A 23,686-nucleotide genomic window follows, 5' to 3' on the forward strand; every position below is an offset into this window, starting at 1 on the left:
GTGGCCCAGAGCAGCGGGAGGGAGGAGACAGAGGCGGTGGGTACAGCAAACAAGACCGTTTAAAAAACAAGACGAGACAGGGGCAGCGGCGGGGCCGCGCTGCCGCAAGCAGGGGCTGCTCCCGCCCAGCCCAGAGAGGGGCGGGCAGGGCCCGGCCCCGCCCGGCAATCCTCGAGAAACGGGAGCAGGCACAGGCACAGTGCCCGCTGGGCACAAGCACAGGGGAGCCACGGGGTCCTGCACCACGGCCTAAAACTGGAGAGAAAACACACGGCTGTTAGTCCAGTCCCTGCTTGCAGTGCTCTGAGAACCCTCACCACCCTCCTGGCACCTGGGATGGAGGCTGAGGGTGGCCACTGCTCACAGGGATCTGTGCTCAGCTTCTCCTGCTGCCTCCCCAGGCACTGCACATCCATCTCAGCACCCACCAAAAGGGTCTCATCCCCTAAGGCTGCTGCTGCCACTGAGCAAGCTCTGGGGGTCTCAAAAGCTGGCACTTCATAAGCAAAGGGAATACAAGCACCTTTGGCATCCTTTCCTCCCTGTCCCCAAGAGGTTCCTTGGGGAGGGTGTCACCCTGTCCTCACTAATGGGACTGGGGGACTCTGGGCACAAGGGCCACACTGGCTTTGACCCCACACCCCACTCCCAAAATCAGAGACCCCTCCTCCCATTTCAGAGTCTCACATTCTTAAGGAACTCCTCTGCCACGATGCGGGCCCTCGCATTGACAGAGAGTTTCATCTCGCTGATTTCCTTGTCAATCTCCTCCATGAAGTGGATGACAAAGTCCACCAGCTTGTGCTTGTACATCTGCTCCGTGTGGAAGTTTGTGATCAAGAAGCTGATATCATAACCCTGCACAAGAGAAAAGCACCCTAGGGTTTAGCACCCAAACGCTGGCCATGCAAGCTCGCATCCCAGTTCTGCACTGGACACCCTCCCAGTGCCAGGAGCAGAGCCAGGAGTTGCTTTGTCCCCTCCCTGCCACCTCACCTCCACAGGCTTTCTGCGCAGAATAAAGAAGTTCTCAGCCCTCATCATCATAAAGCGCATGAATTTGTGGCACAAGATCTTCTCGATCTCGTCAGCCTGGAAAGAGAAAAGGGAAGTGAGGCTTCCCCACGGGCTGAGCTGCCAGTCCCCTGCCCGAACCCCCCTCACCTGCTTCACAGCGATGCTGACGCGCACGGAGTTAATGGAGCCCTCGATGAGCACCTTCTCCTTCTCGTTCCTGCTAATGATCACCGGCTGCAACAGCAGCTCCTTGCTGCTCCTGCGAACAGAGGGAGGGCAGGAGTGACTCATTTACTGTGGGAAACAGGGAAGGGGAGCCGCAGAGATCAGGGGCATGTGGGGGCTTTGCTACAGGATGTTCCTGTGTCCCGAAGATGTTCCTCCTCAGGGCAGACATTTCCTCGGTCCCAAGCTAGATCCCCTTCCTCCTCCCCGCAGCTCCCCCGGCTCCCTGCCGGCACCGGCCTTGCGCCTAAGGGCTGGGGGGGGGGGGGGCAAGGCACGGCAGGAACGGGCTAGCGGCCCCCGGGGCGGGCAGCCAGGGCCCTGCAAGGCTCTCTTGGTGTTCCCTCCCGCCCCCGTACCTGACTTCCACCTCGGGCTTGTTGTGCCGCTCCACCACCTGCGAGGAGAAGTTCTCCAAGCACAGCGCGGCCTGCAGCGTAGCGCGCACCGCGTTCAGGTACGGGCGCAGCGTGGCAGTCTGCGGGGACACGGCGGCGGCATCAGACCCCCGACCGGAGCCCGGGGTCGGGTCTTTCCCCCTGCCCCTGCCCCTGCCCCTGCCCCAGCCCCCGACCAGCAGCCCGCTGCCCCCGCAGCTCCGCTCACTCCGCCGGCCCCGGTTCCGACCCTCCCCGGCCTCCCCGCTGCCACCGCCCCTCACGGGGCGCCCCCCGCCCTACCATGGTGGCAGCGGAGCTCCGGGCCGGCCAGGCGGAAGTGGCTGATCACCTCTTCCGGGATGCGCGGCACCTCCCACTGCGGCGGGAGGGAGGGGGGGCGGCAGGAGGCTCCCGCCCTGCGGCCTGGCCCCCCCGCGGCACGGAGCCGGGTGGCGGCGGCGAGACTTCGCGCGGCTCCCCCCGCGCCGCGCCGCGCTTGGTACGGGCCTGTCAGCGCTTCCATATTAGGGAAGGGAGATGGAGGGCGGGCTGAGCCAATGAGCGGAGGCGCGGGGCGCGGTGCGGCGAATGGGTGATGAGGGGCGGGGCGCCCGCGGGGCCGGAAGGGGCGCCCGGCCCAGACCCGGCCCCGCGGCCTCCGCTGCGCCCCGGGGCCGCCCCCGCCGCGTCCCCGCCACCCCCCGGTGATCTCCCTCCGGTTCCCTGCGGTGATCCCCCCGCCGGGTTCCTCGGCGCCTCGGTGATTCCCCCCGCCTTGTTCCCCCAGCGCCCTGGTGATTCTCCCCACGTTCCTCTCAGCGCCCCGGTGATCCCTACCCCGGTTCCACAGAGCCCCGATGCCCCCCGGCCCTCCGTAGCCCCTCACTCCATTCCATTCCCTGCCGGCTTCCCCCGTCCCCGGCTCCCCCGTGTTCCCGTCGGTCCCCCAGAGCCCACTCGGTGCCCGGCCACCATGAGCGAGCTGAAGGACTGCCCGCTGCAGTTCCATGACTTCAAGTCGGTGGACCACGTGAAAGTGTGTCCCCGCTACACGGCCGTGCTGGCCCGCTCGGAGGACGATGGCATCGGCATCGAGGAGCTGGACACGCTGCAGCTGGAGCTGGAGACGCTGCTGTCCTCTGCCAGCCGCCGCCTTCGCGTCCTGGAGGCTGAGACACAGGTGCTGGGGCCGCCCGCGTTGGGTCAGGGACGGACTCTCTGTCTGGCTCCTTCCCACCGAGGGGCTGCCTCTGATCTGCCCCTGCCCAGTGCTGGGCACAGGACCTGATGGGACACCACTCTTTTCCAGATCCTGACGGACTGGCAGGATAAGAAGGGCGACCGGCGGTTCCTGAAGCTGAGCAAGGACCACGATGTGGGCCCATCTGTAAAACATGGGAAGCCCAAGAAGCAGAAGCTGGAGGGCAAAGGGGGCCATGGGACTGGGCCTGGGCCCGGCCGGCCCAAGTCTAAGAACCTGCAGCCCAAGATCCAGGAATACGAGTTCCAGGATGATCCCATTGATGTGCCCCGCATCCCCAAAAATGATGCTCCAAACAGGTGTGTGGGTGTTGGGAGGTGTTGGGATCATCTTTCTCCTTCCTTGGAGCACATGGCACAAGGGCTGCCTCTAGCCCGAGAGAAGAGGGGCCACATGGGGAAAGGGGACATGTGTCACCCTGCTCCCCTGCAGCTCCCTCTCACAGTTCATCCATTCTTGCAGGTTCTGGGCATCGGTGGAGCCGTACTGTGCTGATCTCACCAACGAGGAGGTCAGAGTCCTGGAAGAGCTGCTCAAGCCGCCGGAGGACGAGGCTGAGCATTACAAGGTGAAAAGCTCCTAAGCTCCTTCCTCTGTCCTCTCTCCCCATCCCCTTTGGCACCTCACAGTGACTGTTCCTGCCTGGGATGCTGCCGTGGCACTGGTGAGTTGGGAGACAAGGCAGAGGCTGCAGGAGCTGTGCTGGGCCTTGCTCTTGCAGATTCCACCTCTGGGGAAGCATTACTCCCAGCGCTGGGCACAAGAGGACCTGCTGGAGGAGCAGAAGGATGGAGCCCGGGCTGCAGCTGCTGCTGACAAGAAGAAAGGTGTCCTGGGGCCACTGACTGAGCTGGACACTAAAGGTGCCCCAATCCCACCCCTGCCTTTGCCCAGAGGGGCTGGGAGTCCAATGGAGCCAGGCCCAAGAAAGGCTGAGGTTGCTCTGGCCCACTGCTCATCTCTGTGTCTTTGGGGTTGCTTTTCCCTCTCTCCCACTTGCTCCTAGATGTCGATGCCCTCCTGAAGAAGTCAGAAGCCCAGCACGAGCAGCCAGAGGATGGGTGTCCCTTTGGTCCCCTGACACAGCGTCTCCTGCAGGCCCTTGTGGAGGTGAGGGGCTCTGATGGTGCTGTGCCATGGTGGCCTGGCACTGTAGGGCATTGCAGCCAAAACCCAGCACTGTAACCTTTCCCTGGTGCTCCCTGTGCTAGGAGAACATCATCTCCCCTGTTGAGGACTCCCCCATCCCCGAGATCACCGGCAAGGACTCGGGAGCTGACGGTGCTGGCACATCTCCCCGCAGCCAGAACAAGCCCTTCAGGTGAGCAGCTGGGGCGGGCCCAGAGCTCAGCACTGCCTGCGGGTGCACCGAGCACGCCGCTGGCTCCCTGCCACTGTGAGTCACAGGGAGCAAAGGGCGTGTGGTGGGCAGCAGCCACTCTCCACCCCGGCAGTGTCCCCCACACCAAGTCACTGGAGGGGCGGATCAAGGAGGAGCTAGTGGCCCAGGGCCTGCTGGAGTCAGAGGACCGTCCGGCTGAGGATTCGGAGGACGAGGTGCTGGCTGAGCTACGCAAGAGGCAGGCAGAGCTAAAGGCACTCAGCGCACACAACCGCACCAAGAAGCACGAGCTGCTGAGGTGAGAGCCAGCAGGCTGGGGTGGGTGCAGGGAGGGGGCTGCCTTGCAGTGCCTGACACCCCCCTGTGCCCCCCAGGCTGGCCAAGGAGGAGCTGCATCGGCAGGAGCTGCGGCAGCGTGTCCGCATGGCTGACAACGAGGTGATGGATGCATTCCGCAAGATCATGGCTGCCCGGCAGAAGAAGCGCACGCCCACCAAAAAGGAAAAGGACCAGGCCTGGAAGACCCTGAAGGAGAGGGAGAGCATCCTCAAGCTGCTAGATGGGTAGCAGGGACCAAGGACCCCCCCACTGTGTGTGGACCTCACCCGCAGGGGGCTGCCCTGCCTGAGCCCTGCCACCATAGGACGGAACTGGCACAGCCTCCCCCACGCCCTGAGTGTGCTCAGCCTCCCTACTCGGATGAAGGAGCCCAGCTGCTGTCTCCTCCCTGTGTAGGGCTGTCACTGACCCAAGCTGGGCACCCCGTGGAGCTTTGGAGGTCCCTCCCTTCCACTCCCATGTCCCCCCTGCACTCCCCTGTTACTCGGGTGACATCAGCCAGGTCACTGCAGGGGCTAAATGTGATGGTGTGATTCCCACGGTCCCGTGTCCCTCTCTGTGATGCGGGGCAGGGGGAAATCCCAGCCCCACGGGTGGACTGGGGGGAGTGGTGAGGGGAAGCGGCTGGAGGGGTGAGGGGCCTGGTGTGTGGGTGGCCAAGCTCTCCATGTTCCGGTGGTTTCTATTGCCGTGAGCACCGGCAATAAAGGCAGCCGTGTGCAGTTGACGGTGTGGTGACATTGGGGGACAGCCCTGCCCGGCGGTGGGGAATGGGCTCGGTCTGGGGAGGGGGGCGAGGAGTGGCAGGGCTGGGTCTGTCCTGCACTCTACTCGTGTCTCCCCAAGGGATGCCCTCGCATCCCCACAGCAGCTGCGGGGGGAGCCTGGGGGTGATGCCGCGCCGCGCTCGCCGCCCTCCCCGCGCTTTTCCCGCGTGTCCACGCGCGCCGCGGTCACGCGTGTCCTCCCCCCCCCGACACCGCGGCCGAGCCGCCCCCTCCCATTGGCAGCGGCCGCGCGCTTGCCCGCCCCTCACCGTGACGTCAGCGCTGTCCGGCGGCGCCGCGCCGGGAGGAGTCGCCGCTGCTCCGCCGCGGGGCCCGGGGCCGGGGCCGTCGGTAAGGGCGGGCCGGGGCGGGGGCGGCGTGCCCACGCGCGGAGGTCGTGCCCACGCGGGACACTGAGTAGCGGCGGCGGAGCTGCGCATCACCCGCGCCACGCAGCTCCGCTCCCACGCGTGTCCCGTCCGGCGCCGCTGTGCCGGCTGGCGGGCGTGGGGAATGGCGGTGGGGACCCCCCGGGCACCTACGCGTGTGTCTGGAGCCCTCCCGCTGCCTGCCCGCCCCACACCCGCCCCATGGGCGGGCATCGGGAGGCTCCCAGCACGTTCCCCCACTGGGACAATCTACGCCAAAACTCCTGCGTCGACACAGCTTGTTCCCATCACCCCAGGATGACAACCACCGCCCCGTAGCACCCTGTCATCCCCGTGTCCCCATGCCATCCCAGCACGCTGACAACCTGTCCCCACTCGTGTCACAGGTGGGAGTGGGTGGCCCTACAGGGCACCATGCCGCTGGGGCAGGATGGGCCCAGCTGGAAGAAGAGGATCGATGACATTCAGCAGATCTATGATTTCCGAGATGTCCTGGGCACGTGAGTTGCAGATTGGGGTGACACGCCAGTGACAGTGACTTCTAGTGATGGGTCTGGCCCCTCAGGCTTTGCCCAACCCTCCATATGGAACCAGCTCAAATCCTTGCCCAAGGTGGGACTTGCATTTGAGGGGACATGCTGTGGGGCACAGTTGCCACCTCCCTCTGGCACTGGCTGGTTCCTGGGCTGTGCTGAGGGTACCTGAGGGTGGTCCCCTTGCTGGCAGAGGGGTTCCTGGCAGTGCCCACGGCATGGTAAGGCTCTTAGGCTGGATTAGCAGGTTAATTATGTCAGGGCTTAGAGGCCAGCACAGCGGACACACTGCCTGTCCCTCCTGTCTCTTCACCACCTGGGCACTGCCAACAGCTCTGGCTGGCTCCTGGGTGGCCCTGGGTGTTGCAGGATGGCACAGCAGAGGGATACTGCAGCCAACCCACATGGGGGCTCAGCCCCAGCACAGCTCAACCTCGGCAACACCACAGCCTTACCCTGCCTGATATGGGGATGGTACAGCCACCCTGGGAGGGTGGAGGGTTCCAGGCATCCTATCGCTGGCAGGGTCCATGTCCGGCCATCCCAGCCAGCCACTCCTGCTTGCTTTTCTCCTATAAATAGCTGGACTTTCTGCCTGTCGCCATGACAATCATGGCATGGCGGCATCGGCAGCTCCGCTCCGGCTGTGGCCGTCGTGCCCTGCTCATCCCTCACCCCCCTAGGGGGGCCTTCTCCGAGGTGGTCCTGGCGGAGGAGAAGGCGACGCGGAAGCTCGTGGCCATCAAGTGCATTGCCAAGAAGGCACTAGAGGGAAAGGAGACCAGCATTGAGAACGAGATTGCCGTCCTCCACAAGTAGGGGCCATCCCAGCACCGGGGTGGGGGTTTCACTCTGTTCCCCCCACTCGGCACAGCCCCCCAGTGCCAGCACTCATTGCTGCGTGTTATTGCCAGTGCCCAAAATAGCCAGCGGCGCGTGATGACCTGCGGCACGGAGCCTGGCTGCTCGCTGTCCCCTGGGGGCTGGAGTGGGGGCAGCCCAGTGCCCTCTCACCACCCCCCTGTGCCTCCCCCTGCAGAATCAAGCACCCCAATATCGTGGCCTTGGATGACATCTACGAGAGTGGCACCCACCTCTACCTCATCATGCAGCTGTGAGTGACATTGTGGGACTCCTGAGGGGCGGGGGGGGGCCATGCTGACAGGTGCTGCCCATCCCTGCAGGGTCTCGGGGGGGGAGCTCTTTGACCGCATTGTGGAGAAGGGTTTCTACACTGAGCGCGACGCCAGCGCCCTGATCCGGCAGATCCTCGACGCCGTCAAATACCTGCACGACATGGGCATCGTCCACCGTGACCTGAAGGTGAGCAGCTGAGGGGGGACACACACAGCACTGTCATGGCACCAGGCAGCAGGACACCCCAGTGTCACCCCTCCCTCTACCCTCCTCTCCTCACAGCCCGAGAACCTGCTCTATTACAGCATGGATGAGGACTCCAAGATCATGATCAGCGACTTCGGGCTGTCCAAGATCGAGGGCTGTGGCAGTGTCATGTCCACAGCCTGCGGCACCCCTGGCTATGTGGGTGAGCACCTGCCATGGGCTGCCACCACCCTAGGTGTGGGGTTGGGATCCCCACACAGGTTGGGGTCACCCCCTCACTGCTGCCATCCCCCCCAGCCCCTGAGGTGCTAGCACAGAAGCCCTACAGCAAAGCAGTGGATTGCTGGTCCATCGGAGTCATCGCCTACATCCTGTACGTATCCCCCCTCCCACTCCCCTCCCCTCCTGGAGGCCTGGCACCTTGCGGCTGCCTGGGACCAGCAGCCCCCTCCCCACTGCCCCTCTAGGCTCTGTGGTTACCCCCCTTTCTATGATGAGAACGATGCCAAGCTCTTTGAGCAGATCCTGCAGGCAGAGTACGAGTTTGACTCACCCTACTGGGATGATATCTCAGACTCAGGTGAGCTGGGACCACCAGGGCAGTGGGGCCTGTGAGCCTGGTGTGGCTTCACAGTACTCAGAGGAATAGAGGACAGTCAGAGCTGCTCCATGCTCTGTTCCAGCCAAGGACTTTATCCAGCACCTGATGGAGAAGGACCCTGGCAAGCGATTCACCTGTGAGCAAGCCCTGCAGCATCCCTGGTAATGGCGAGACCTATTGCTGTCTGCCCCCCTCTCCAGCTCACCCCACAGCAGCCATGGGATAGGGGTGCCCTGGCTGACTTCTCTCTTGCTCCAGGATTGCCGGGGACACAGCCCTGGACAAGAACATCCACCAGTCAGTGAGTGAGCAGATCAAGAAGAATTTTGCAAAGAGCAAGTGGAAGGTGAGTGTGGGGTGCTGGTGGGTGCTAGGGGGTGCAGCAGCCCCTCAGGCACCCCATACAAGCTGACACTGGGGTCAGTAGCAAGCTTTCAATGCCACGGCGGTGGTGAGGCACATGAGAAAGCTGCAGCTGGGAACCAGCCAGGACATCCCTGGGCAGACAACTCCCACGAGCCCCGGCGAACCGTTGGTTGGGGGGACCAGCAATGGTGAGCCCCAAACCCCCTATCCCCATCCCAGACCCCTCAGGGCTGCCACCAGGATCTCACCCTGTTCCTCCCTGCAGGGTCAGAGTGTGGGCACCCACCCCCAAGCAGAGCTCAGCGTCTCCCACCAGACTGAGCACGGCCCCACACAGCTGCCTCCAAGGGGGCCCAAGGGGGTCCAGCCATGTGGGGTGGGGGGCTCTGCAGTGCAGGAGCAGGGGAGATAGTGTGCAGGCACCCTGCTTGTCTTGTCCTGGTTATGTGAAGCTGCCCCCACTGCAGACTCACAGTAGAGTTTTGCATTGGGGCAGGAGCACATCACAGAGCCCCCCAGCTTGGGGCTTTGTCCCAGGCCCCTTCCCACACACCTTCCCTCCCTCCCTCCACACCTGGCCTGCCACTGTCTCACACCCCCAACCCCAGCATGTTCAAGGACAATTTTCCAAATGGATGTTTCTATTTTATTGCTTGTAATAAAGACAAGAGGCCAAAGGTGCTTGGCTCAGCTCTGCACTGAGGGAGCTGGACACAGCCCTGACCCCCCCTAGCTTCACTGCCCAGGGCAGCAGCCTCCCTCATGCACACAGGGGGCAAGCAACAGGCACCGGCCCACACTCCTCCATCCCAGGCTGGCAGCAGGTGCAGTGTCCCACTCAAGTCTCTGTTCCTCCTCGGGTGTCCCTAGAGGAGTCCACCCCCATGGCTGTCCCAGCCTCAGCTCTCAGGCCTGATGCTGGCTGCCGGCTGGCTTCTGGCCCTTGCGGAGGTCAGCACAGAACAGGACCTGGAATGGGGAGATAATGGGGTGGGCATGGCTTGGGGTGGCGGGCAAGGGTGACAGGAAGGAGGGGTACTCACTGCCTGCGCCCAGCCAGCACGAGGGCCCCACAGTTCCCGGAAGAAGTCGCCTGCAGAAAGAGGGTGAACACCAGTGTGAGGGTACACTCGCACCATCTACCATCCCTGAGGGTCCCACATCAGGATGCAGCCCTGCCCTCACCGATCTCCTGGTAGGCCCGGGGGGTGAGGCTTTTGCCACCCAGCGCCACACCATAGCGCTGCCGTGCGATTTGCCAGACATGGGTGTCCACAGGCACCGCCTCCGCCTTGTCCAGGGACAGCAGGCACACACAGTCGGCCACCTGCTACCAGCAGCATCCAGTCAGCCCCCAGTGCCTGCTCTCTGCTCCCTGTCCCACCCCCGTCCTGGCACCCACCTTAGCACCTACACCAGGCAGGGCACACAGCACCCTCCTGGCCTCGGCATAGGGCGCGCTGCGGAGCTGGCACAGCCCCTCGGGGCCGAGCCCCTCAGCGATGGCCCGCGCGCTGCCGCTGACAAACTTGGCCCGGTACCCAAAGCCCAGCGCCCGCAGCCGGGCCTCGGCATCAGCACCTGGGGGAGGCACAGCAGAGGGACGTGAGTGGGCGCAGGCGAGGCCATGGCGATATCGCAGCGGCAGCAGCGAGGTGGTGGTGGACCTGTGAGCGCCGAGAGGGATGGGAAGGCATGGAAGGGCCGGGAATCGAGGCAGCAGAGGCGGCGGCCGAAGGCCTGGCAGAGGCGCTCGATCATGGCAGTGATGCGGGAAATGTGGTTGTTGGAGGTGCAGATAAAGGAGAAGAGGCACTCGACGGGGTCCTGCCGCAGCACCCGCACCCCTGCAGGCAGGATGCGGTGAGGGGACGCCGAGCAGGTGCTATGGCCATCCCTTGTAGCTCCGCGGGGCCGCCTCACCTGGGAAGTCACTAGCCACCTTGCGGAACAGGGGGTCGGCCGCCCCCCAGGCATGGTACAGGGCCGACAACCCCACGTCCAGCTGGAAGTAGTCACGCAGGATCTGCTCCGTCTCTGCGGCGTTCAGCTTCGCTGTTTTGGCGGGGCACCCATCCTGCTCCTCCTCCTCCTCGTGTTCATCCTCCTCGCCGTACACCGTGTACCAGAGGCGATCTCCGTCCTGCCGTAGTGTCCAGACGCGGCCCCCTAGCACACCCGTCCACGCCCCCGGGCTGCTCTCCCACCACCTGCCGCACACGGGGGGGTCGGGGCCGGCTCTGACGCGCCGATCTGGGCCGGGGCACACCCGAGACGCCCGGGCTGGCTCACCGGAAGCTCTGTCCCGAGGAGAGCACCAGGTCCAGGCGTAGCTCGGCCGGCGGGCACGGCAACCAGCGCCACAGGGACGGGCAGGAGGAGGGGGCGTCCCGCAGCTTCATGGAGGCCGGGGAGCAACCGCGCGCCGCTGCCCACGGGGGCGGCGGGTCAAGGCACCGCCCGGCGCTGCGCCTCCAGCTGCCCCACAGCCCCGGCCCGCCCCCACACCTCCTCAGAGCAGCCCAGCCCGTGCCCCCGGCCCCGCACCTCCCGGCCCGGCCCCGCCACTCCCCACCATAGACACCGCGTGGGCGGAGCGCCCGCCGCTCCCCGCCCCGGCTTCCGCTCGCAGCCGGAAGCGGGGCCGGTGCCGCCGCACATGCCCGCCCCGCCCCTGCTCCCGCTCCCTGCCCGCCCGCAGCGGCCGCGGCTCCGCAGTGGAGGTTTATTTTCTAAGAATCAATAGATTTTTTTCTTCCTTCAAAATAAATACAAACAACGTCCGAGCGCGGGGCCGGCCAGGGGCTGGGCCCAGGGGTAGGGGGCAGCACGGGGGTGCGGGGCGCGGGGGGCCGCCCTGGGGCACGGCGGCGGCCAGAACAGCATCCCGGGGAGCGGCGGGCTGGGGGGAGCGGGCACCGGGAATGGGAGAGTGGGGGGGGCACGGGGGACCGGCCCCACCCCTCCCGGTCCCCCGGCCCCCCGTGGGTGCAGGCCAGCTGCACGGGGTGGGGGTCACCGAGCCCCGTTTGCCCTGAGATTCGGCGGGGGAGCGGCCGGCGGCACCGGCTCAGTCGCTCTCGCTAGAGTCGCTGCTCTGCTCGCCCTGCACCTTGTTGCGGTGCTGCATGGCGCGGTGGTAGGCGATCTGCACCGACTTGCGGATGTTGGACTTGCGGCCCTCCAGCATCTTCTCCTTGTCCAGGTCCTGGTTCACCCCCAGAGGCACCAGCTTCGTCCGGGGCAACCACTGCCTGTGGAGAGCGGGGGGCCACCTCGTTTGAGGGTTACAATCGTCTCTGGGAACCCCCCCCAAAGCCCTCGGCCCCCTGGCCTTACCAAGTGCGCTTGTTGTCAAAGAAGAGGACAAGGTAGAGGTGCTCGCGTGCTTCCTGAGTCATCTGCTCCCCCAGCTTCAGCACCTCCAAGGGGGGCACGGGGATGGGGACCCCATGGTGGAACATGCCTTCCCGCGGCATCTTGGGGTCAATGATCTGTAAAACGAGCAGGGGAGGGCTGAGAGGAGAACAGGGACCCCAAGAGCCAGTCTGCAGGGAGGGGACATGGGTTTCAGAGGCCCCGATAACAGGCAGTACTCACCAACGCCGGGTAGGAGGGGTAGCCCCTGCACTTAGCCCACACCAGGTCCAGGGCATCCAGGGAAGAATCCTCATCCTCAGACAGCCACCCTGCGCCTCGCCCCATGCCCTTACGCACCACTGTACAGGGGGAGAGGGCAGTCAGCTGTGTCCCCCCAGGTGATGGTGCCAGCCAGGCACACAGCTGTGCAGCCACACTACTTACTGCCGTGCCCCACACCTCGTCCCGTGCCCACGGAGTAGGACTCGTTCTCTGTCCCTGATGTGTCCTCACTGCTGTCCTCTGGGAAGTTCACTCGGGAGAAGGAGGGTTTCCCTCTGCCCTGCTTGGAGGGTGTTGTGCTGCAGAGACAGGGAGCAGACTCACGTTAAGCTTCCAGAAACTGTTTTTCAGAGGGCCAGGCTGGTGGGACACCAGGGCTTGTGGCCTCCAAATGCCAGCCTTGGCACCGGGAAGGACTTGGCAGCCCAGCAGGCAGAAAGGTGGGATGGTGCTTCTGCCAGGGTGCAAGCCAGATCCTCACCCAGTTCCACCTGGGAGGACCAGAAAATATGCCCTCATCTGAATTAGAGGCACAGGCAGGAGGCTGTTGGAAGGGCCAATGACAGAGCAGCCACTGTGCCAACAGAATTCCCTAGTTCATGCTTCCTACTAGCCCTTTGCTGCACACTTGCACCTTTAGGTTTTACATTAAAAAAGGCACAAACCCCACAGATTTCTAGGGATTAGCAGCTAAGCTGCAGGATGAACGAGATGGGGACCACCAAACGGGGTGCTCGTCCAGAAACTCAAGGCTGAGAGCTGCCCACTGCCACCCTGGGCAGCACTGCTGTCAGCAGAGCTGGGCCAGGAGCAGTACCTGGTGCGGTCTGAGGCAGCACTGCTGCTGCTGCTGCTGCTGGACTCCGAGTCGGAGCTGCTCCGGGGAAGATTGCAGTCATTGCGGTACACCAGGAAGCTCTTCTTCACGGGCTGGTTCCCGCTGCTGAAACCGTTGGCTGGCAGGTCTGAAAAACACCCCAACAAAGAGCATTACCACTGCATCAGAGCCTGCCACGTGCTGCCAGTGGGACCACAGGTGGCCAGCTGCACTCACCCATGGTAGCATCCTCCGTGGATTTGTCACTGTCACTGTCAGAGCTGGAGCTGGGTCGCGGGCTCCGCCCTCGCTTCCTCTGCCGCTGGGAGGACCCCATTATTGGGAGCTGGGGGGGCCCAATGGGGCTGCTCCCATGCCCAGGGGGGATCTGGCTGTCTCGATTCTTTGGGGGGCGTCCTGGACGTTTTGGAGGGCCTGCAGTTTTAGGGTTCTTCTTGGAGAAGAGCACAGAGGTCCTCCTGCCAACTTCATGCGCTGGGGTAGAAGAAGAATTGGGACCCAGACCTGAAGAAGGAGGAGGTGTCAGCTGCAGCCCTGATGGCAGGGACTGCATGGCAGTGGTATCACAAAACAGCTTTGTTTCTGGGGAACATGATCTCAGAAGATCCTCCCTCACTATAGGAAGAACCTGCTTTTTCCATGATTAGATGACAGGACTGGGATGCAGAGGTGGCAAATGCCCAGTGACACATGGTAGCTCTGCCTGGTGCTTTTGCAGTGCTCCCCACAGAGCCCAGCTCAGTATCTCCATCCAGGGAGCTGGCAGCTGGCCTGTTTGACTCTCAGCCCTGGGAGAGCACTTGGAGCTCAGAAGTCACTGCTGCTGTAACTCTCTCCAATGCCCTCTGGCAGGAAGGGACACCGGAGACAGCCTACTCCACAATGCCCCTAGAAACCAAGCAACATGGCCAATCTGGTAGGCCCTATCAGAAAGAAACAATCCACGTCATGCTCCACGTCACACAGCTGGAACTGTGATCTCTGGAACAGCATCCAGTTCCTTGGCTGACAAAGAGATGAATTCACCAGGTGACTGCTGACCACAGCTGTGAACACCAACAACCTGCCAACCCTCCCCAGGGGCAAACGCACATCAGGCTGTGGCTGTTCCAGACACAGGACGAGGCCTCCTTCATCCAATCTCCCCTGCTTGGCTGGCACAGCTCACCACAAACTACCCAGTGAGCATGCTGGGAGGGAGCCCTGGGAGACACAGACATCATACTTGGCACCTGCTCCTAAGGGAGGCACTACAGGCAACAAGGAGTCCCCACAGGGAGATGTGGGATAAGGGACTGTCCCACAAGAGGCCACTGCCTCATTCCCATGGAGGAGTGAAGAGCGAGGTGTGTGTGGGGAGCTGCCCACACAGTCCTCCTGCCTAAGGAGATACCTGCCAGGGCAGCCTCTCCCCAGACAGGCCTGTCCAGAGGCAGCTCTCCATGGCTCCTCAGACTGGCAGTTCTGGAGGGAGTATTACCTTTGCCAGTCTCCTGGCTGCTGCTCTCCTCTGCAGCACTGTCTGTCTGCAGGTCCTTCTCGCAGGGGTTGTGGGACTGCAGGACTCCCCTGGCAGAGGAGCTGTGCCGCTCCAGCCCCTCCCGGCCCAGGTCCCGCGGGTGAGCGAGCTTCCGCCGCAGCACTGTGATCTCCTTCTTGATCATCTTGGCCCGGCGGGACCGTCCTATGCTCTGCTTGCCAGCATTGACCTCGTCCAACCGCTCCAGCAGGATCTTCAGCTGCTCCTCCAAAGGCAGGTGCTTCTGATTCTCTGAGAGCAGCAGCCGCACATCTTCTGGGGAAACAAAGAGGAGCAGATGGATTAAAGAAATCGGGAACTCCAGTGGAGCTCCTCTACCTAAAAGGGCATGAGGCAATCCAGGTTCTCTGCAGGGGAGAAGGAGCTGGCATGTCACCAAACCCTTTAGGGAAGTTATCCTAGAAGACCAAGAGAAAGAGCCCTCTGGGAACTCAGCCAGTTGAGGAAAGCTGGCTGATCAGCAGTGTGGAGAATACTGGAGTTCACATTGTCTGGAACAAGGATGCAACAGGAAAGAAAGGACACACAGACAAACCACAGCCCAGAACCAACCTAATGGGGCTGATAAGTACCTGGCTAGCAAAACCACCCCAGGTCTCCAGGGAGTGGGGACACACAGCACAACATGTGACTTAACCTCCCAGAAGAGGCAGCTCAGACTCTAGAGTGCCTTGACTCTGCCCAGGCTTTACCTTTTAGTAGCCCTCGTACCCCAGGGCAGGGACCGAGTACCCACCGTCCTCAATGTCTTGGATCTGAGCCTCTTCCACTGTGACACAGTGGGGGAAGTGCATGCCTGTCTCGAAGTCAATGCCCATTTTCTCTGCCTGCCGGCGAGCCTGCCGGAGCACAGCACCTCCCTGCTCCCGCAGGCGGATGGCTGCCCGGTAGAAGATCGTGTCTTTGGCATTGTATTTCAAACAGTTGTTAATGATCAGGTTGAAATCCTCCTCAAAGTCATCGAAATTCAGATAGCGATAGGCTTCTAGATTTTGCTTCATTGTCTGAAAATCCATTGGCTTCTTGATGTGATCCAGGTAGTCTGGGACCTGCATGAGGAGAGCCAGAGTTAAGAGCCCAGAAGCCACAGTTAGCAGTACCTGCTCCAAGAAAACAGTTGTTAGAGGAATCAGGTATCCCTCCCTAAGCTCTGCCCAAATGCACATCGGGGAATGCCGTCTGCTTTTGCAGCTTGAGGAACAGCAACGCCTCCGGACTAGGAAGCCCATGTGCTGTGCTCAACCTGTTAGAGCGGATACGCACTCTGAAGCATTTTTACAGCTCCAGCACACATGCCAGCATCCTGTCCTCAACTCCTGCCTGCAGGCAGCTGGGATCCAGTATGCTACATGTTATTCCCTGGAGAGGGTGCTGCAAGTGCAGCCCCAGGGGTGAAGGTGAGTGCAGAAAGGTAAAACAGAGCTGTCCAGGTGGCAGGTGAGATGGTGCAGCCTTCCTCCCCATCTACTAAGATGTCTCCATGCTCACCCGCTGCCAGAACCTTGCAGAGACCATGTGGACTTTTGCCATGCTCCCAGGCAGGGACTCAGTGACAGTCTCAGTAATTATCTCCCCTGCCTGCAGCAGTGACACTCTAAGGGTCAAACCCATCTCTGTGCTGTGCTCAGTCATCTAGCAGAGGCCTTCACAAGAGGACAGGTAAGAGCACACTGACTGCTAAGGGCTGGCACTTTACCTTTCCCAGTGGGAATCCCCAGCTGCTCACAGACCCTGGGATGTCACCAGTAACATACACAGAGGAAGAGTCAAGTGCTGTGCCCCAGCTGTCACCAGCTCAGCTGTTCTGTATTTGGCTGACCCAGGAGGGGCACTGCTGCACACCCCTCTGGTGAGCGAGTGGTGCTGGCATGAACCAGCACCAGGCTGCTCAGAGTTCTTCTGGACCGGAACACACCCTGGGCAGCCCTTGGCACGAGCAAGGGACAAGTTTGAGTGAAATAGAAATCTGGGGAGGGGGTTCTTACTTCGTAGATTTCTGTTACCTCAGACAGAGGGACCGGCTCACTGAAGATGTTGCCTGTGTCTTTCTCCTGCAGCTGCTCAAGTGTCTTGCGGAGGAGGATAAGGAAGGGGGTCAGCTGCATTTCCAGTGCCACCTGCTGCACTTTGATCTGAAACAAAGGAACAGAGCAGGGCTGAGCCCCTGGCCCCAGCCAGGCAGTGGGGACTGTCCCCAGGGAGCAGCAGTGCAGCCCTGCAGGACAGCAACCCCTCTCCTCTCCTTGCTGAGGGGTAGGGAGCGCCCCTCAGCCCCATTTCTGGGGAGCAGAGGTGAAACACCGGCTCCAGCACCTGTGCGTCCCACCTGTGCCTTGCAGAGCAGCCACCTTTGCTCGGAGCCATCGGAGCAGAGCGCAGCACAGCCGAGGGGACCCCGGCACACCTAGAGCACCCTAAGGAGCCCCTGCTGATGCCCACCCCAGCAGCTCCCCAAGGAGGGGCAGTCGTTACCGTCTCTCTCTTGAGCTTCTCCCGCTTGCGTATCAGCTCCACCAGCAAGCGCGCACGCTCGAGGTCATGGCGCAGGCGCTGCCATGACTTCAGCTGTTCCTTCAGGGCCCAGTTCTTATCCTCAGTGTCTCTCTGTGGGAACATCAGAGACGATGAGCTGATAGAAGATGTGCTCCCATCTCCACCTTCCTGACTGTGCTGGGGCTCTTCTCTGGCAAAGGGAACCACCATGCCTGACCTGCTGGTGCAGCAAAGGTCACAAAGCTCCTTTCTTGTAACCTAGGCAGGTGATTCAGTCTCACCTCTGGCAAGAGCTAAATACCTGCCCCGTGGTCATCAAGCCCTTAGGATGTCAGGAGGTGAACATCCTGAGCCTCTGGAAACACTCTTCCTAACATGACTGACTGACTGCCTGCAGCTGCCCAAGAGGTCTGTGCTGCTGCTCACAGCTCTGACAAAGTGCAACAGCTCAAAAAGGGAACAACAGCTCTACTTGCTTTCATTTTTGGAGCACCAAAAAAATTACAGCTTTTATCCTGCCATAGCCAAAACTGAGCATAAGCAGCCTCAACTCTTCTCCAGCAAAAATAATAAGAGCAGACAAAGGTAGGAGAAAACCCTGCCCAGTCACAGTCATCAGAGGGCTCAGAAAGAAAGATTTACAGCTCAGATGGGGAGCCAGAAGAAAAAATCTTCCTCTCTGGCACCAGATTTCACATCTGTGAAGTGCTGACTGTGGGCTGGAAGCAGCACCCAGAAGGAGCACTCTTGGAGCAGTATCAGAAGCTAGAAGAGAGGCCTTGGTTCAGTCCAGACTGTTTCTAGAGATCCCTGGCCATCTCTCTCAACACTGCCTGGCACAGTGGCCTCATATTAGAGCCATTTCTGACAGGTTTGCCATCACTACTGGCTAAATGCAGGCACAAGAAAGGAAATACCTTCAGCGTGGCAGCTTGAGAGGGCAGGATTCCCTTCTTGTGGCAGGCTGCCAGTGGCGTCGCTGCCTGGCAATTCTCTGAACACTGAGAGCGGAGGAGAAGGTGAAGCAGCAAAAGCAGCTGGGGCTGCCCTTCCCTCATCTGAAAGCTCATACCCTTGACCCCCATTCTGCATCTGCAGGCATTGCATGCAGCAAAGGCTCCAAGCCCACAGCTCCAAAGGCGCAGGAAGCATGCACACAGCCAGGTTCCCTGCAGCCCCCACCAAGCAGCCCTTACCTGGTCGCAGTTTCTCTGTGACTGCAGATGTGTCTGCAGGCGGCGGAGCAGGGGGACACCATTGCGGGACTGTCTCTTCAGAGTCCAGTAGCTGTGCAGCCTCTGCATGAACTGGCTCTTCCTCTGGATGGTTAAACGGTTTGTAATCTTACTGAGCCTGAGGAAAGGAGAAGAACCACAGAGTCCATCAACAAATCAAGCCTGGCTGCTGCAGGAGAAGCCCCAGCTAGGGACAAGTATCAGCAAGGACATCCCAGCAGAGCTGAGAAGCTCCTCAAGCAGAGAACATCCTTTTATATGGCAGGACTTTCTGTAACACCAGGTCACACAGCCTAGGCACAACAGAGGATGCCAGGAAATGTGCAGCCTTGCCTCTCCGTAACACACTTTTCCTTTCTACTTCCTGTCAACTTTTGGGCAAAGCCTGGGGCAGGTTGGGGTGCAAGACAGCCACACTGGGTGCTGGACCTTTAACAGCTCCCATGGTCCCTGAGACCACGAGTGTTATGGTGCTACTACCCCAAAACCATTATTTACCTGGCTGAGGGCCACTTGCTGTGACGGGGGAGTCTGGCCAAATGCTACCAGAGAAACTCAAACCCTGGCAAAGCACGAGGAAGGAGCAGGACGCATGAGTACAACAGAGTCCCATCCAAGACTATCCTGAACAGCCCAGAACACCACAAAAGGGATTGCTTACTTCCTACGACAGCAGATAGTCTGGAGGCGCTGGGACAGCCTTGTTCAGCAGAGTTGGACAGAGATGTCCTGCTAGTAGAGTGACAAAGGGATGAACCCTCAGCATCTGCCCACCTCCCAGGGACAGCTTTTCCCAAAGGATGACCCAACCTGCATCAGTCTCAGCTGAAGAGACTGGGGACAGCAGCCTCATATGCCATCACTGGCCAAGTACAGCTCCCACAGGAAGACGTGGCATTCTGGCAACAGCCCCTGAAGAATAATTAATCCCAACAGGATTCTAGCTTAGTGTACTTTCACTGTGAACGCAAGAGCAGCAAGACTCTACAAACTGCCAACACGTCCACACATAAGAAAAAGAGGCTCTTGCTATGGAGCAAGCCCTGAATGAGCAAAAACATAAGTCTGGGACACAAACAGACCGTGGTAAAAAGCCTTGTGGCAGACCTGTCTCCCCAAGTCACCAGAATGCTGCCCAGAGAGCATAGCCCATGGCTTCCATGTGCTCCTATCCAGGTGCACAGGAGAGAAGTCTTGAGGGTCTAAGGGTCTTGACAGTGTCCTATGGTCACAGCCTCAGCACAGCTCCTGCCACAGGAAGGAGACCTCAGCAGCTCAAGATTGGTAGCTCACCACCACAAAGGCAAATGCTTCCAAGCTCAACCTGTGCTCAACTGGGTGTTGCCTGCTGTAGGGTGACAATGAGATCCAAAAACATCCTAGGGTGCCCTTAAATGCTTTTACATGCTGCTGAGGACATCCAGAGTTATAAACACTGACAAATTCTGGCAAGGCTCTTATATGCTCTTGTTTTGGGACTTGCACGTCAGCCCAACAATCTAACAAGAGCAAGGCACAAAGCAGTTGCAACTGTAACTACAGGGTGTTTGCACCTTCCCATGAAACCACAGGTTTGGAATGTGACAGAAACAAAACCCCTCGTGAGGCCTCACACTGGGGAGTCAGCCTTAGGACCGTGGTGTTCCTTGGCAGGCAGGATCCTGGTGCTCTCCAGCCACCCCTCCTCACAGACAGCTTTCAGCACCCGTGGCTGCCCGGCCCTGCTCCAACAGGCAGCGCTGAAAGGGAGCAGCAGCTGCTGTGCCTGGCAGAGAGCACCGAGGCAGCCCAGCAAAGAGTACGTGGCTGCTGGGATGGATGAGCTCTGCTCAGCAGAGCACAGGGATCCCAACCCCAGACCTCTCTGCTCCAGAGCCAAAATAACCGCGGGATTAGCCCGTTTCCCAGGCCTGAATCACTCTCACACTTCTGTCTTTTGCTTGACACAGCCTCAGGAGAAAATAGACCTCAGCAGAAAGGAGAGCAGTTCCCTCCTCCTCCCCGCCTCGTTTACTCCAGTGCCTGAGGTGAGCGCAACAGGAAAGAGGAAAGGAGTGCTGGGAACCTCCAGCTGCTTCCTGACACATCCGGCCAAGTTCATTCTCTACTGTTAAACTAACAGCAGCTATTTCCTGCCATGCCGAGGGCCCAGACACCTTTGCAGGGCAGTGCATAGCCCTGCCTCTCTGCAGGACTCCCAGAGTAAACCACCACAGCCCTCTGCAGCAACAAAGTGAGAAGTACCTGAGCAAAAAGCTAGGGAGGGGAATAGGATAATGCCCATATGGGAAGCAGGACACAAAGCATGGAGGAAAGGAAATTCCTCCCCAGTCCAGGGAGGGCAGCAGGTCGTACCTGTGGGGGGGGATGCAGGGCACAGAAACCACAGGTGCTGCAGCTCGTTTCTCTGCCAGGATCTTCCGCGCCTTCTTCATCTTGATCCTAGACTTGGCCTTTGCTTTTTTGACTTTCTCAGAACTCCAGCCCTTCCCCTCCTCCTCTTCCTCCTCATCCTCCTCCTCCCCCTCACTGTGGGAGAGGGCGGGCAGCCTGCGCACGGAGCCTGGCGGCGTGTGGATGTCGCAGTAGGCGGTTTTGCGCACACTGAAGGAGGTACCATTGGCACCCGTCTCCCTGACGGGCTCCATCTTCATGTACAGCCCGGCCTGCTGGGCACAGGTGACATGGAAGGCAGTGTAGCAATTGGCTTTGTGACACTGGATGCAAGCCCCAGAGCCACGCTGCTTGCAAATATAACAGGTCAGCTTCCAGCGTGCGGGCGGGATGTGCTCGATGCTGTCGATGGGCTCCAGGAAGACGGTGTTGGCAAAGCACACCTCGGGGATCCAGAGGGCACAGACCACGTGTGCCCAGCGCCCATCGTCCGTCTGCTTGAAGGCCCCCCCCTTGTTTGGGCAGAGGGCGCAGTCCACAGCGCGTGAGGGTGACTGCAGGCACCGTCTGCAGAGCCACTGTCCCTCGGGGATGTAGGGCACCCCATAGCACTCCTGGTGCACAGCCAGGTTGCACATGTCGCAGAAGAGGATCACGTTGCTGTTCTGACACTCCCCGTCATTGCAGATGCAGCAGACGGCATCCTCATCCACCAAGGCGTTTGGGTCCCCCTTGTTGTGGCTCTCGAAGTAGGACTCCTTCTCTAGGCGGTCCATCAGGTACTCAAAGATCTCCTGGGGAATAGGACTCACGCCTTCATTCTTCCGCCTCTCATTCATGATGTCCAGCCAGATGTAATCCTCCTCATCCATGTCGTACTCCACCTCCTCGTCCAGCTCCTCTGCCGACTTCTCAATGTACCTGGAAGAACAGCATTAGAAAGTAAGGGCATGTTTGACATGTTTGGAGCTGCTGAGCCCCAACTCCAGGATTTGTCTGTGATTGAGGGAATGTTCAAATGCTCCAGCTGAGACATAAGCCAAAATAAAGAAACAGGGACAAGGCAGGAATGTGCAGAAGCAGAAGGTGCTACTGCATGCTGACTAGCACAGAGGCACAACAGCAACTTGGAGACAAAACAACACTGGTCTAAGGAGCAAGGTCAGGCCTTGGAGACTCATCAGTGCAAGGAGGGAGCCTGCATGGGCCACCCAGCAAGTGCCAGTGCTCTGGAGGCAACAGCCTCACAACCAAGACACGATAACCACGCATGGAGGTGCCGTGTTTCATTAATTCTGGTTAGGGGGCTCTGTTAACTCCTGCCTGAGGTATTAACTGGGGCCACTGCATCCACCAAATCTCTCACAAAGTACTGTAAGAAAACAATTAAGAAGTATGCCCACAGACAGATCCTACAGGTACACCTTGGTGCTGAAGGGCTCTGAAAATATCTCAGCATACCTCCAAAGAGAGACTGAGAGGCAAAAGGACACATTAGGGTTCTGTTTTGATTTTAAGTGCTGTTCCAGCAAGGAAAGAGCACAGCAATCAAACTGCTGGCAATGAGCTAAGCAGCAACTGAGAGCTCTGTAGATTCACAGACCTCTCAGAACTGTGATGTGACACCAGGCAGAGCCCCAGGAGCCTGAAGCCATGGAACAGCCACTTCTGTGAGACCTGGGAGAGGCAGACAAAGGCCATTTCCAGGAACCACAGGCAAGCCACTTGAACAGAGTGGGGCCAATTCCACCTCCAAACCCAGGGCATGAGCCTAGGAGTCTCCTTGCACCCAGCCACGGACAATACCTGTAGTACGAGGTGGGACGAGGCGGGGCATCAGGGGTGTCCTGCTCCAGCTCTCGGTACACCACCTCGGGCAGCTTGGGGGTAGTGCTGGCCGAGGCGTTGTGGTGATGGTGGTTGGAGTCCTTGCGCTTCTCCTTGTTCTTGTGCTTCCCAGATTTGGGCGGGACGCTCTGCGTCTCCGTGTTCTCCTTATTGCTCCCATTCTCGGGCACCTCCTCGGGAACATCCTCGTCCTCGGACACCACGTCGAGATTATCGAAGATGCTGATGCGGTGGACGCGGCCGTGCAGGTCCACCTCCACCATGCGCTGGGCCTGGGCGTAGGTCATCACCTCTCGGCCGGGCGACTGGGAGGTCTCGGAGGGGCTGGGCGACTGCTTGTTGGCGGCGCGGGCCTGGCGCCCCTTCTTCTTGTGCTTGCGCAGGGGGGTGTGCTGGGGCAGGGGCGGGTTGTCGTGGTCATAGTGGTACAGGTGGTACTCGATCCCGCTGTAGCTCTTGTAGATCTTGCGGCAGGTACCCACGGGGCACTCGTAGGGCGGCTTGGTGGCCCGCAGGTTGTGGCAGAAGGTCTTCACGTCGAAGTCTACGCCCATGGCTGGGCCGCGGGGGGCCGAGGCCGGGCCGGGCCGGGCCCCCCGCCCCGCCGCCCCCTCCCCGGGCCCCGGCCGCCCTGGCCTGGCTCCCCGCTGCCCGCTCCTTCCCTGCGGCGGCGCTCCCCGGCGCGGGGCCGCGCTCAGCGGGCAGGCGGCTCCATGGGCGGCGGCGGCGGCGGCGGCGGGCCCGGGCCGGCCCCAACAATGGAGCTGCGGCGGCGCCTGGCGCGGGGCGGCCCTGGGTAAAGCGCCGCGCCGCCCTTAGCAACCGCACTTTCGCCACGGCACCGCCGGGCAGCAGCACCGGGCGGGACCGGCGGCAGCGAGGACGGAGAGGACGGGGAAGGCGGCGGCGGCAGCGACGATAGCGCGGGGAGGCCACGTGGGAACGGCGGGAGCGGGCCGGGTCGCGCCGCGATGGCGGTGACGAATCTGCGGCCTCGAATCACAGACCCCGCTGCCACCGCCCGGCCCCGCCCCAGCCCGACTCCCCTCGCCCCCCTCACCCTTTCGGTCCTCCCGGTCCCTCCGGACCCCTCTGTCTCCCAGGTCACCCCAATTTTCAAGGTCCTCCCGGT

At 61.1% G+C, this 23,686-nt stretch overlaps 5 protein-coding genes across 9 annotated transcripts; 2 read left to right on the plus strand and 3 right to left on the minus strand.

Moving 5' to 3' along the window:
- Window positions 1–41: 41 nt before the first annotated feature.
- Window positions 42–2,063, minus strand: ARPC4 (actin related protein 2/3 complex subunit 4). The gene is made up of 6 exons (XM_071439622.1): window positions 1,923–2,063; window positions 1,602–1,720; window positions 1,165–1,276; window positions 997–1,092; window positions 688–858; window positions 42–255 (listed from the first exon to the last, which is right to left on the minus strand). Exons 1-6 carry the CDS (start codon window positions 1,923–1,925, stop codon window positions 250–252), a joined length of 507 nt encoding a protein of 168 aa, XP_071295723.1. The 5' UTR covers window positions 1,926–2,063; the 3' UTR covers window positions 42–249.
- Window positions 2,064–2,071: 8 nt separating this feature from the next.
- Window positions 2,072–5,291, plus strand: TADA3 (transcriptional adaptor 3). The gene is made up of 8 exons (XM_071439604.1): window positions 2,072–2,802; window positions 2,932–3,182; window positions 3,346–3,451; window positions 3,605–3,746; window positions 3,890–3,993; window positions 4,095–4,204; window positions 4,338–4,523; window positions 4,600–5,291. Exons 1-8 carry the CDS (start codon window positions 2,218–2,220, stop codon window positions 4,790–4,792), a joined length of 1,677 nt encoding a protein of 558 aa, XP_071295705.1. The 5' UTR covers window positions 2,072–2,217; the 3' UTR covers window positions 4,793–5,291.
- A 268-nt stretch (window positions 5,292–5,559) lies between these two features.
- CAMK1 (calcium/calmodulin dependent protein kinase I) lies at window positions 5,560–9,241 on the plus strand. Its single transcript, XM_071439610.1, has 12 exons — window positions 5,560–5,682; window positions 6,107–6,220; window positions 6,937–7,068; window positions 7,293–7,367; window positions 7,438–7,576; window positions 7,673–7,799; window positions 7,895–7,970; window positions 8,065–8,177; window positions 8,281–8,359; window positions 8,457–8,544; window positions 8,626–8,752; window positions 8,830–9,241. Exons 2-12 carry the CDS (start codon window positions 6,135–6,137, stop codon window positions 8,883–8,885), a joined length of 1,098 nt encoding a protein of 365 aa, XP_071295711.1. The 5' UTR covers window positions 5,560–5,682; window positions 6,107–6,134; the 3' UTR covers window positions 8,886–9,241.
- OGG1 (8-oxoguanine DNA glycosylase) lies at window positions 9,188–11,147 on the minus strand. Of its 2 annotated transcripts, XM_071439611.1 has the most exons (7): window positions 10,857–11,147; window positions 10,488–10,774; window positions 10,232–10,411; window positions 9,967–10,145; window positions 9,750–9,891; window positions 9,608–9,657; window positions 9,188–9,533 (listed from the first exon to the last, which is right to left on the minus strand). In XM_071439611.1, the coding sequence occupies exons 1-7, from the start codon at window positions 10,964–10,966 to the stop codon at window positions 9,471–9,473; spliced, it is 1,011 nt and encodes a 336-aa protein (XP_071295712.1). In that variant the 5' UTR covers window positions 10,967–11,147; the 3' UTR covers window positions 9,188–9,470. The 2 variants fall into 2 exon arrangements, with proteins under 2 accessions (XP_071295712.1, XP_071295713.1); XM_071439612.1 differs by lacking the exons at window positions 9,750–9,891; window positions 9,967–10,145 and having other exon boundaries at window positions 10,146–10,411.
- A 128-nt stretch (window positions 11,148–11,275) lies between these two features.
- BRPF1 (bromodomain and PHD finger containing 1) lies at window positions 11,276–23,362 on the minus strand. 4 transcript variants are annotated; one of them, XM_071439578.1, is made up of 14 exons: window positions 22,513–23,362; window positions 20,668–21,627; window positions 18,274–18,430; window positions 17,995–18,078; window positions 17,057–17,188; window positions 16,588–16,716; window positions 15,321–15,633; window positions 14,525–14,839; window positions 13,261–13,548; window positions 13,024–13,171; window positions 12,384–12,505; window positions 12,165–12,283; window positions 11,904–12,058; window positions 11,276–11,818 (listed from the first exon to the last, which is right to left on the minus strand). In XM_071439578.1, exons 1-14 carry the CDS (start codon window positions 23,106–23,108, stop codon window positions 11,635–11,637), a joined length of 3,702 nt encoding a protein of 1,233 aa, XP_071295679.1. In that variant the 5' UTR covers window positions 23,109–23,362; the 3' UTR covers window positions 11,276–11,634. The 4 variants fall into 4 exon arrangements, with proteins under 4 accessions (XP_071295679.1, XP_071295678.1, XP_071295677.1 ...); XM_071439577.1 differs by having other exon boundaries at window positions 12,369–12,505; window positions 14,525–14,836; window positions 22,513–23,361; XM_071439576.1 differs by having other exon boundaries at window positions 12,369–12,505; window positions 22,513–23,361.
- Window positions 23,363–23,686: the final 324 nt, after the last annotated feature.

Source organism: Agelaius tricolor, unplaced genomic scaffold (genome assembly GCF_023055355.1).
Source record: "Agelaius tricolor isolate 1412-34295 unplaced genomic scaffold, bAgeTri1.0.p SCAF_14, whole genome shotgun sequence".
NCBI lineage: Eukaryota > Metazoa > Chordata > Aves > Passeriformes > Icteridae > Agelaius > Agelaius tricolor.

Coding starts and splice junctions, on each gene's coding strand:
- OGG1 (XM_071439611.1), bottom strand. CDS start 10,966: ATGAAGCTGCGGGACGCCCCCTCCTCCTGCCCGTCCCTGTGGCGCTGG. Junction 10,146..10,231: donor ATCCCTCTCGGCGCTCACAG/GTCCACCACCAC, acceptor TGCCTCCCCCAG/GTGCTGATGCCGAGGCCCGG. Junction 9,658..9,749: donor CCGGGCCTACCAGGAGATCG/GTGAGGGCAGGG, acceptor CTCTTTCTGCAG/GCGACTTCTTCCGGGAACTG.
- BRPF1 (XM_071439576.1), bottom strand. CDS start 23,108: ATGGGCGTAGACTTCGACGTGAAGACCTTCTGCCACAACCTGCGGGCC. Junction 17,189..17,994: donor CTCAAGCTGCCACGCTGAAG/GTATTTCCTTTC, acceptor ATGTTCCCACAG/AGAGACACTGAGGATAAGAA. Junction 12,059..12,164: donor ACCCCTCCTACCCGGCGTTG/GTGAGTACTGCC, acceptor CTCGTTTTACAG/ATCATTGACCCCAAGATGCC.
- ARPC4 (XM_071439622.1), bottom strand. Junction 1,093..1,164: donor TCAGCATCGCTGTGAAGCAG/GTGAGGGGGGTT, acceptor TTCTCTTTCCAG/GCTGACGAGATCGAGAAGAT. Junction 859..996: donor TGCGCAGAAAGCCTGTGGAG/GTGAGGTGGCAG, acceptor TCTCTTGTGCAG/GGTTATGATATCAGCTTCTT.
- CAMK1 (XM_071439610.1), top strand. CDS start 6,135: ATGCCGCTGGGGCAGGATGGGCCCAGCTGGAAGAAGAGGATCGATGAC. Junction 7,069..7,292: donor GAGATTGCCGTCCTCCACAA/GTAGGGGCCATC, acceptor CTCCCCCTGCAG/AATCAAGCACCCCAATATCG. Junction 8,178..8,280: donor GGATGATATCTCAGACTCAG/GTGAGCTGGGAC, acceptor GCTCTGTTCCAG/CCAAGGACTTTATCCAGCAC.
- TADA3 (XM_071439604.1), top strand. CDS start 2,218: ATGAGGGGCGGGGCGCCCGCGGGGCCGGAAGGGGCGCCCGGCCCAGAC. Junction 2,803..2,931: donor TCCTGGAGGCTGAGACACAG/GTGCTGGGGCCG, acceptor ACTCTTTTCCAG/ATCCTGACGGACTGGCAGGA. Junction 3,747..3,889: donor GACTGAGCTGGACACTAAAG/GTGCCCCAATCC, acceptor ACTTGCTCCTAG/ATGTCGATGCCCTCCTGAAG.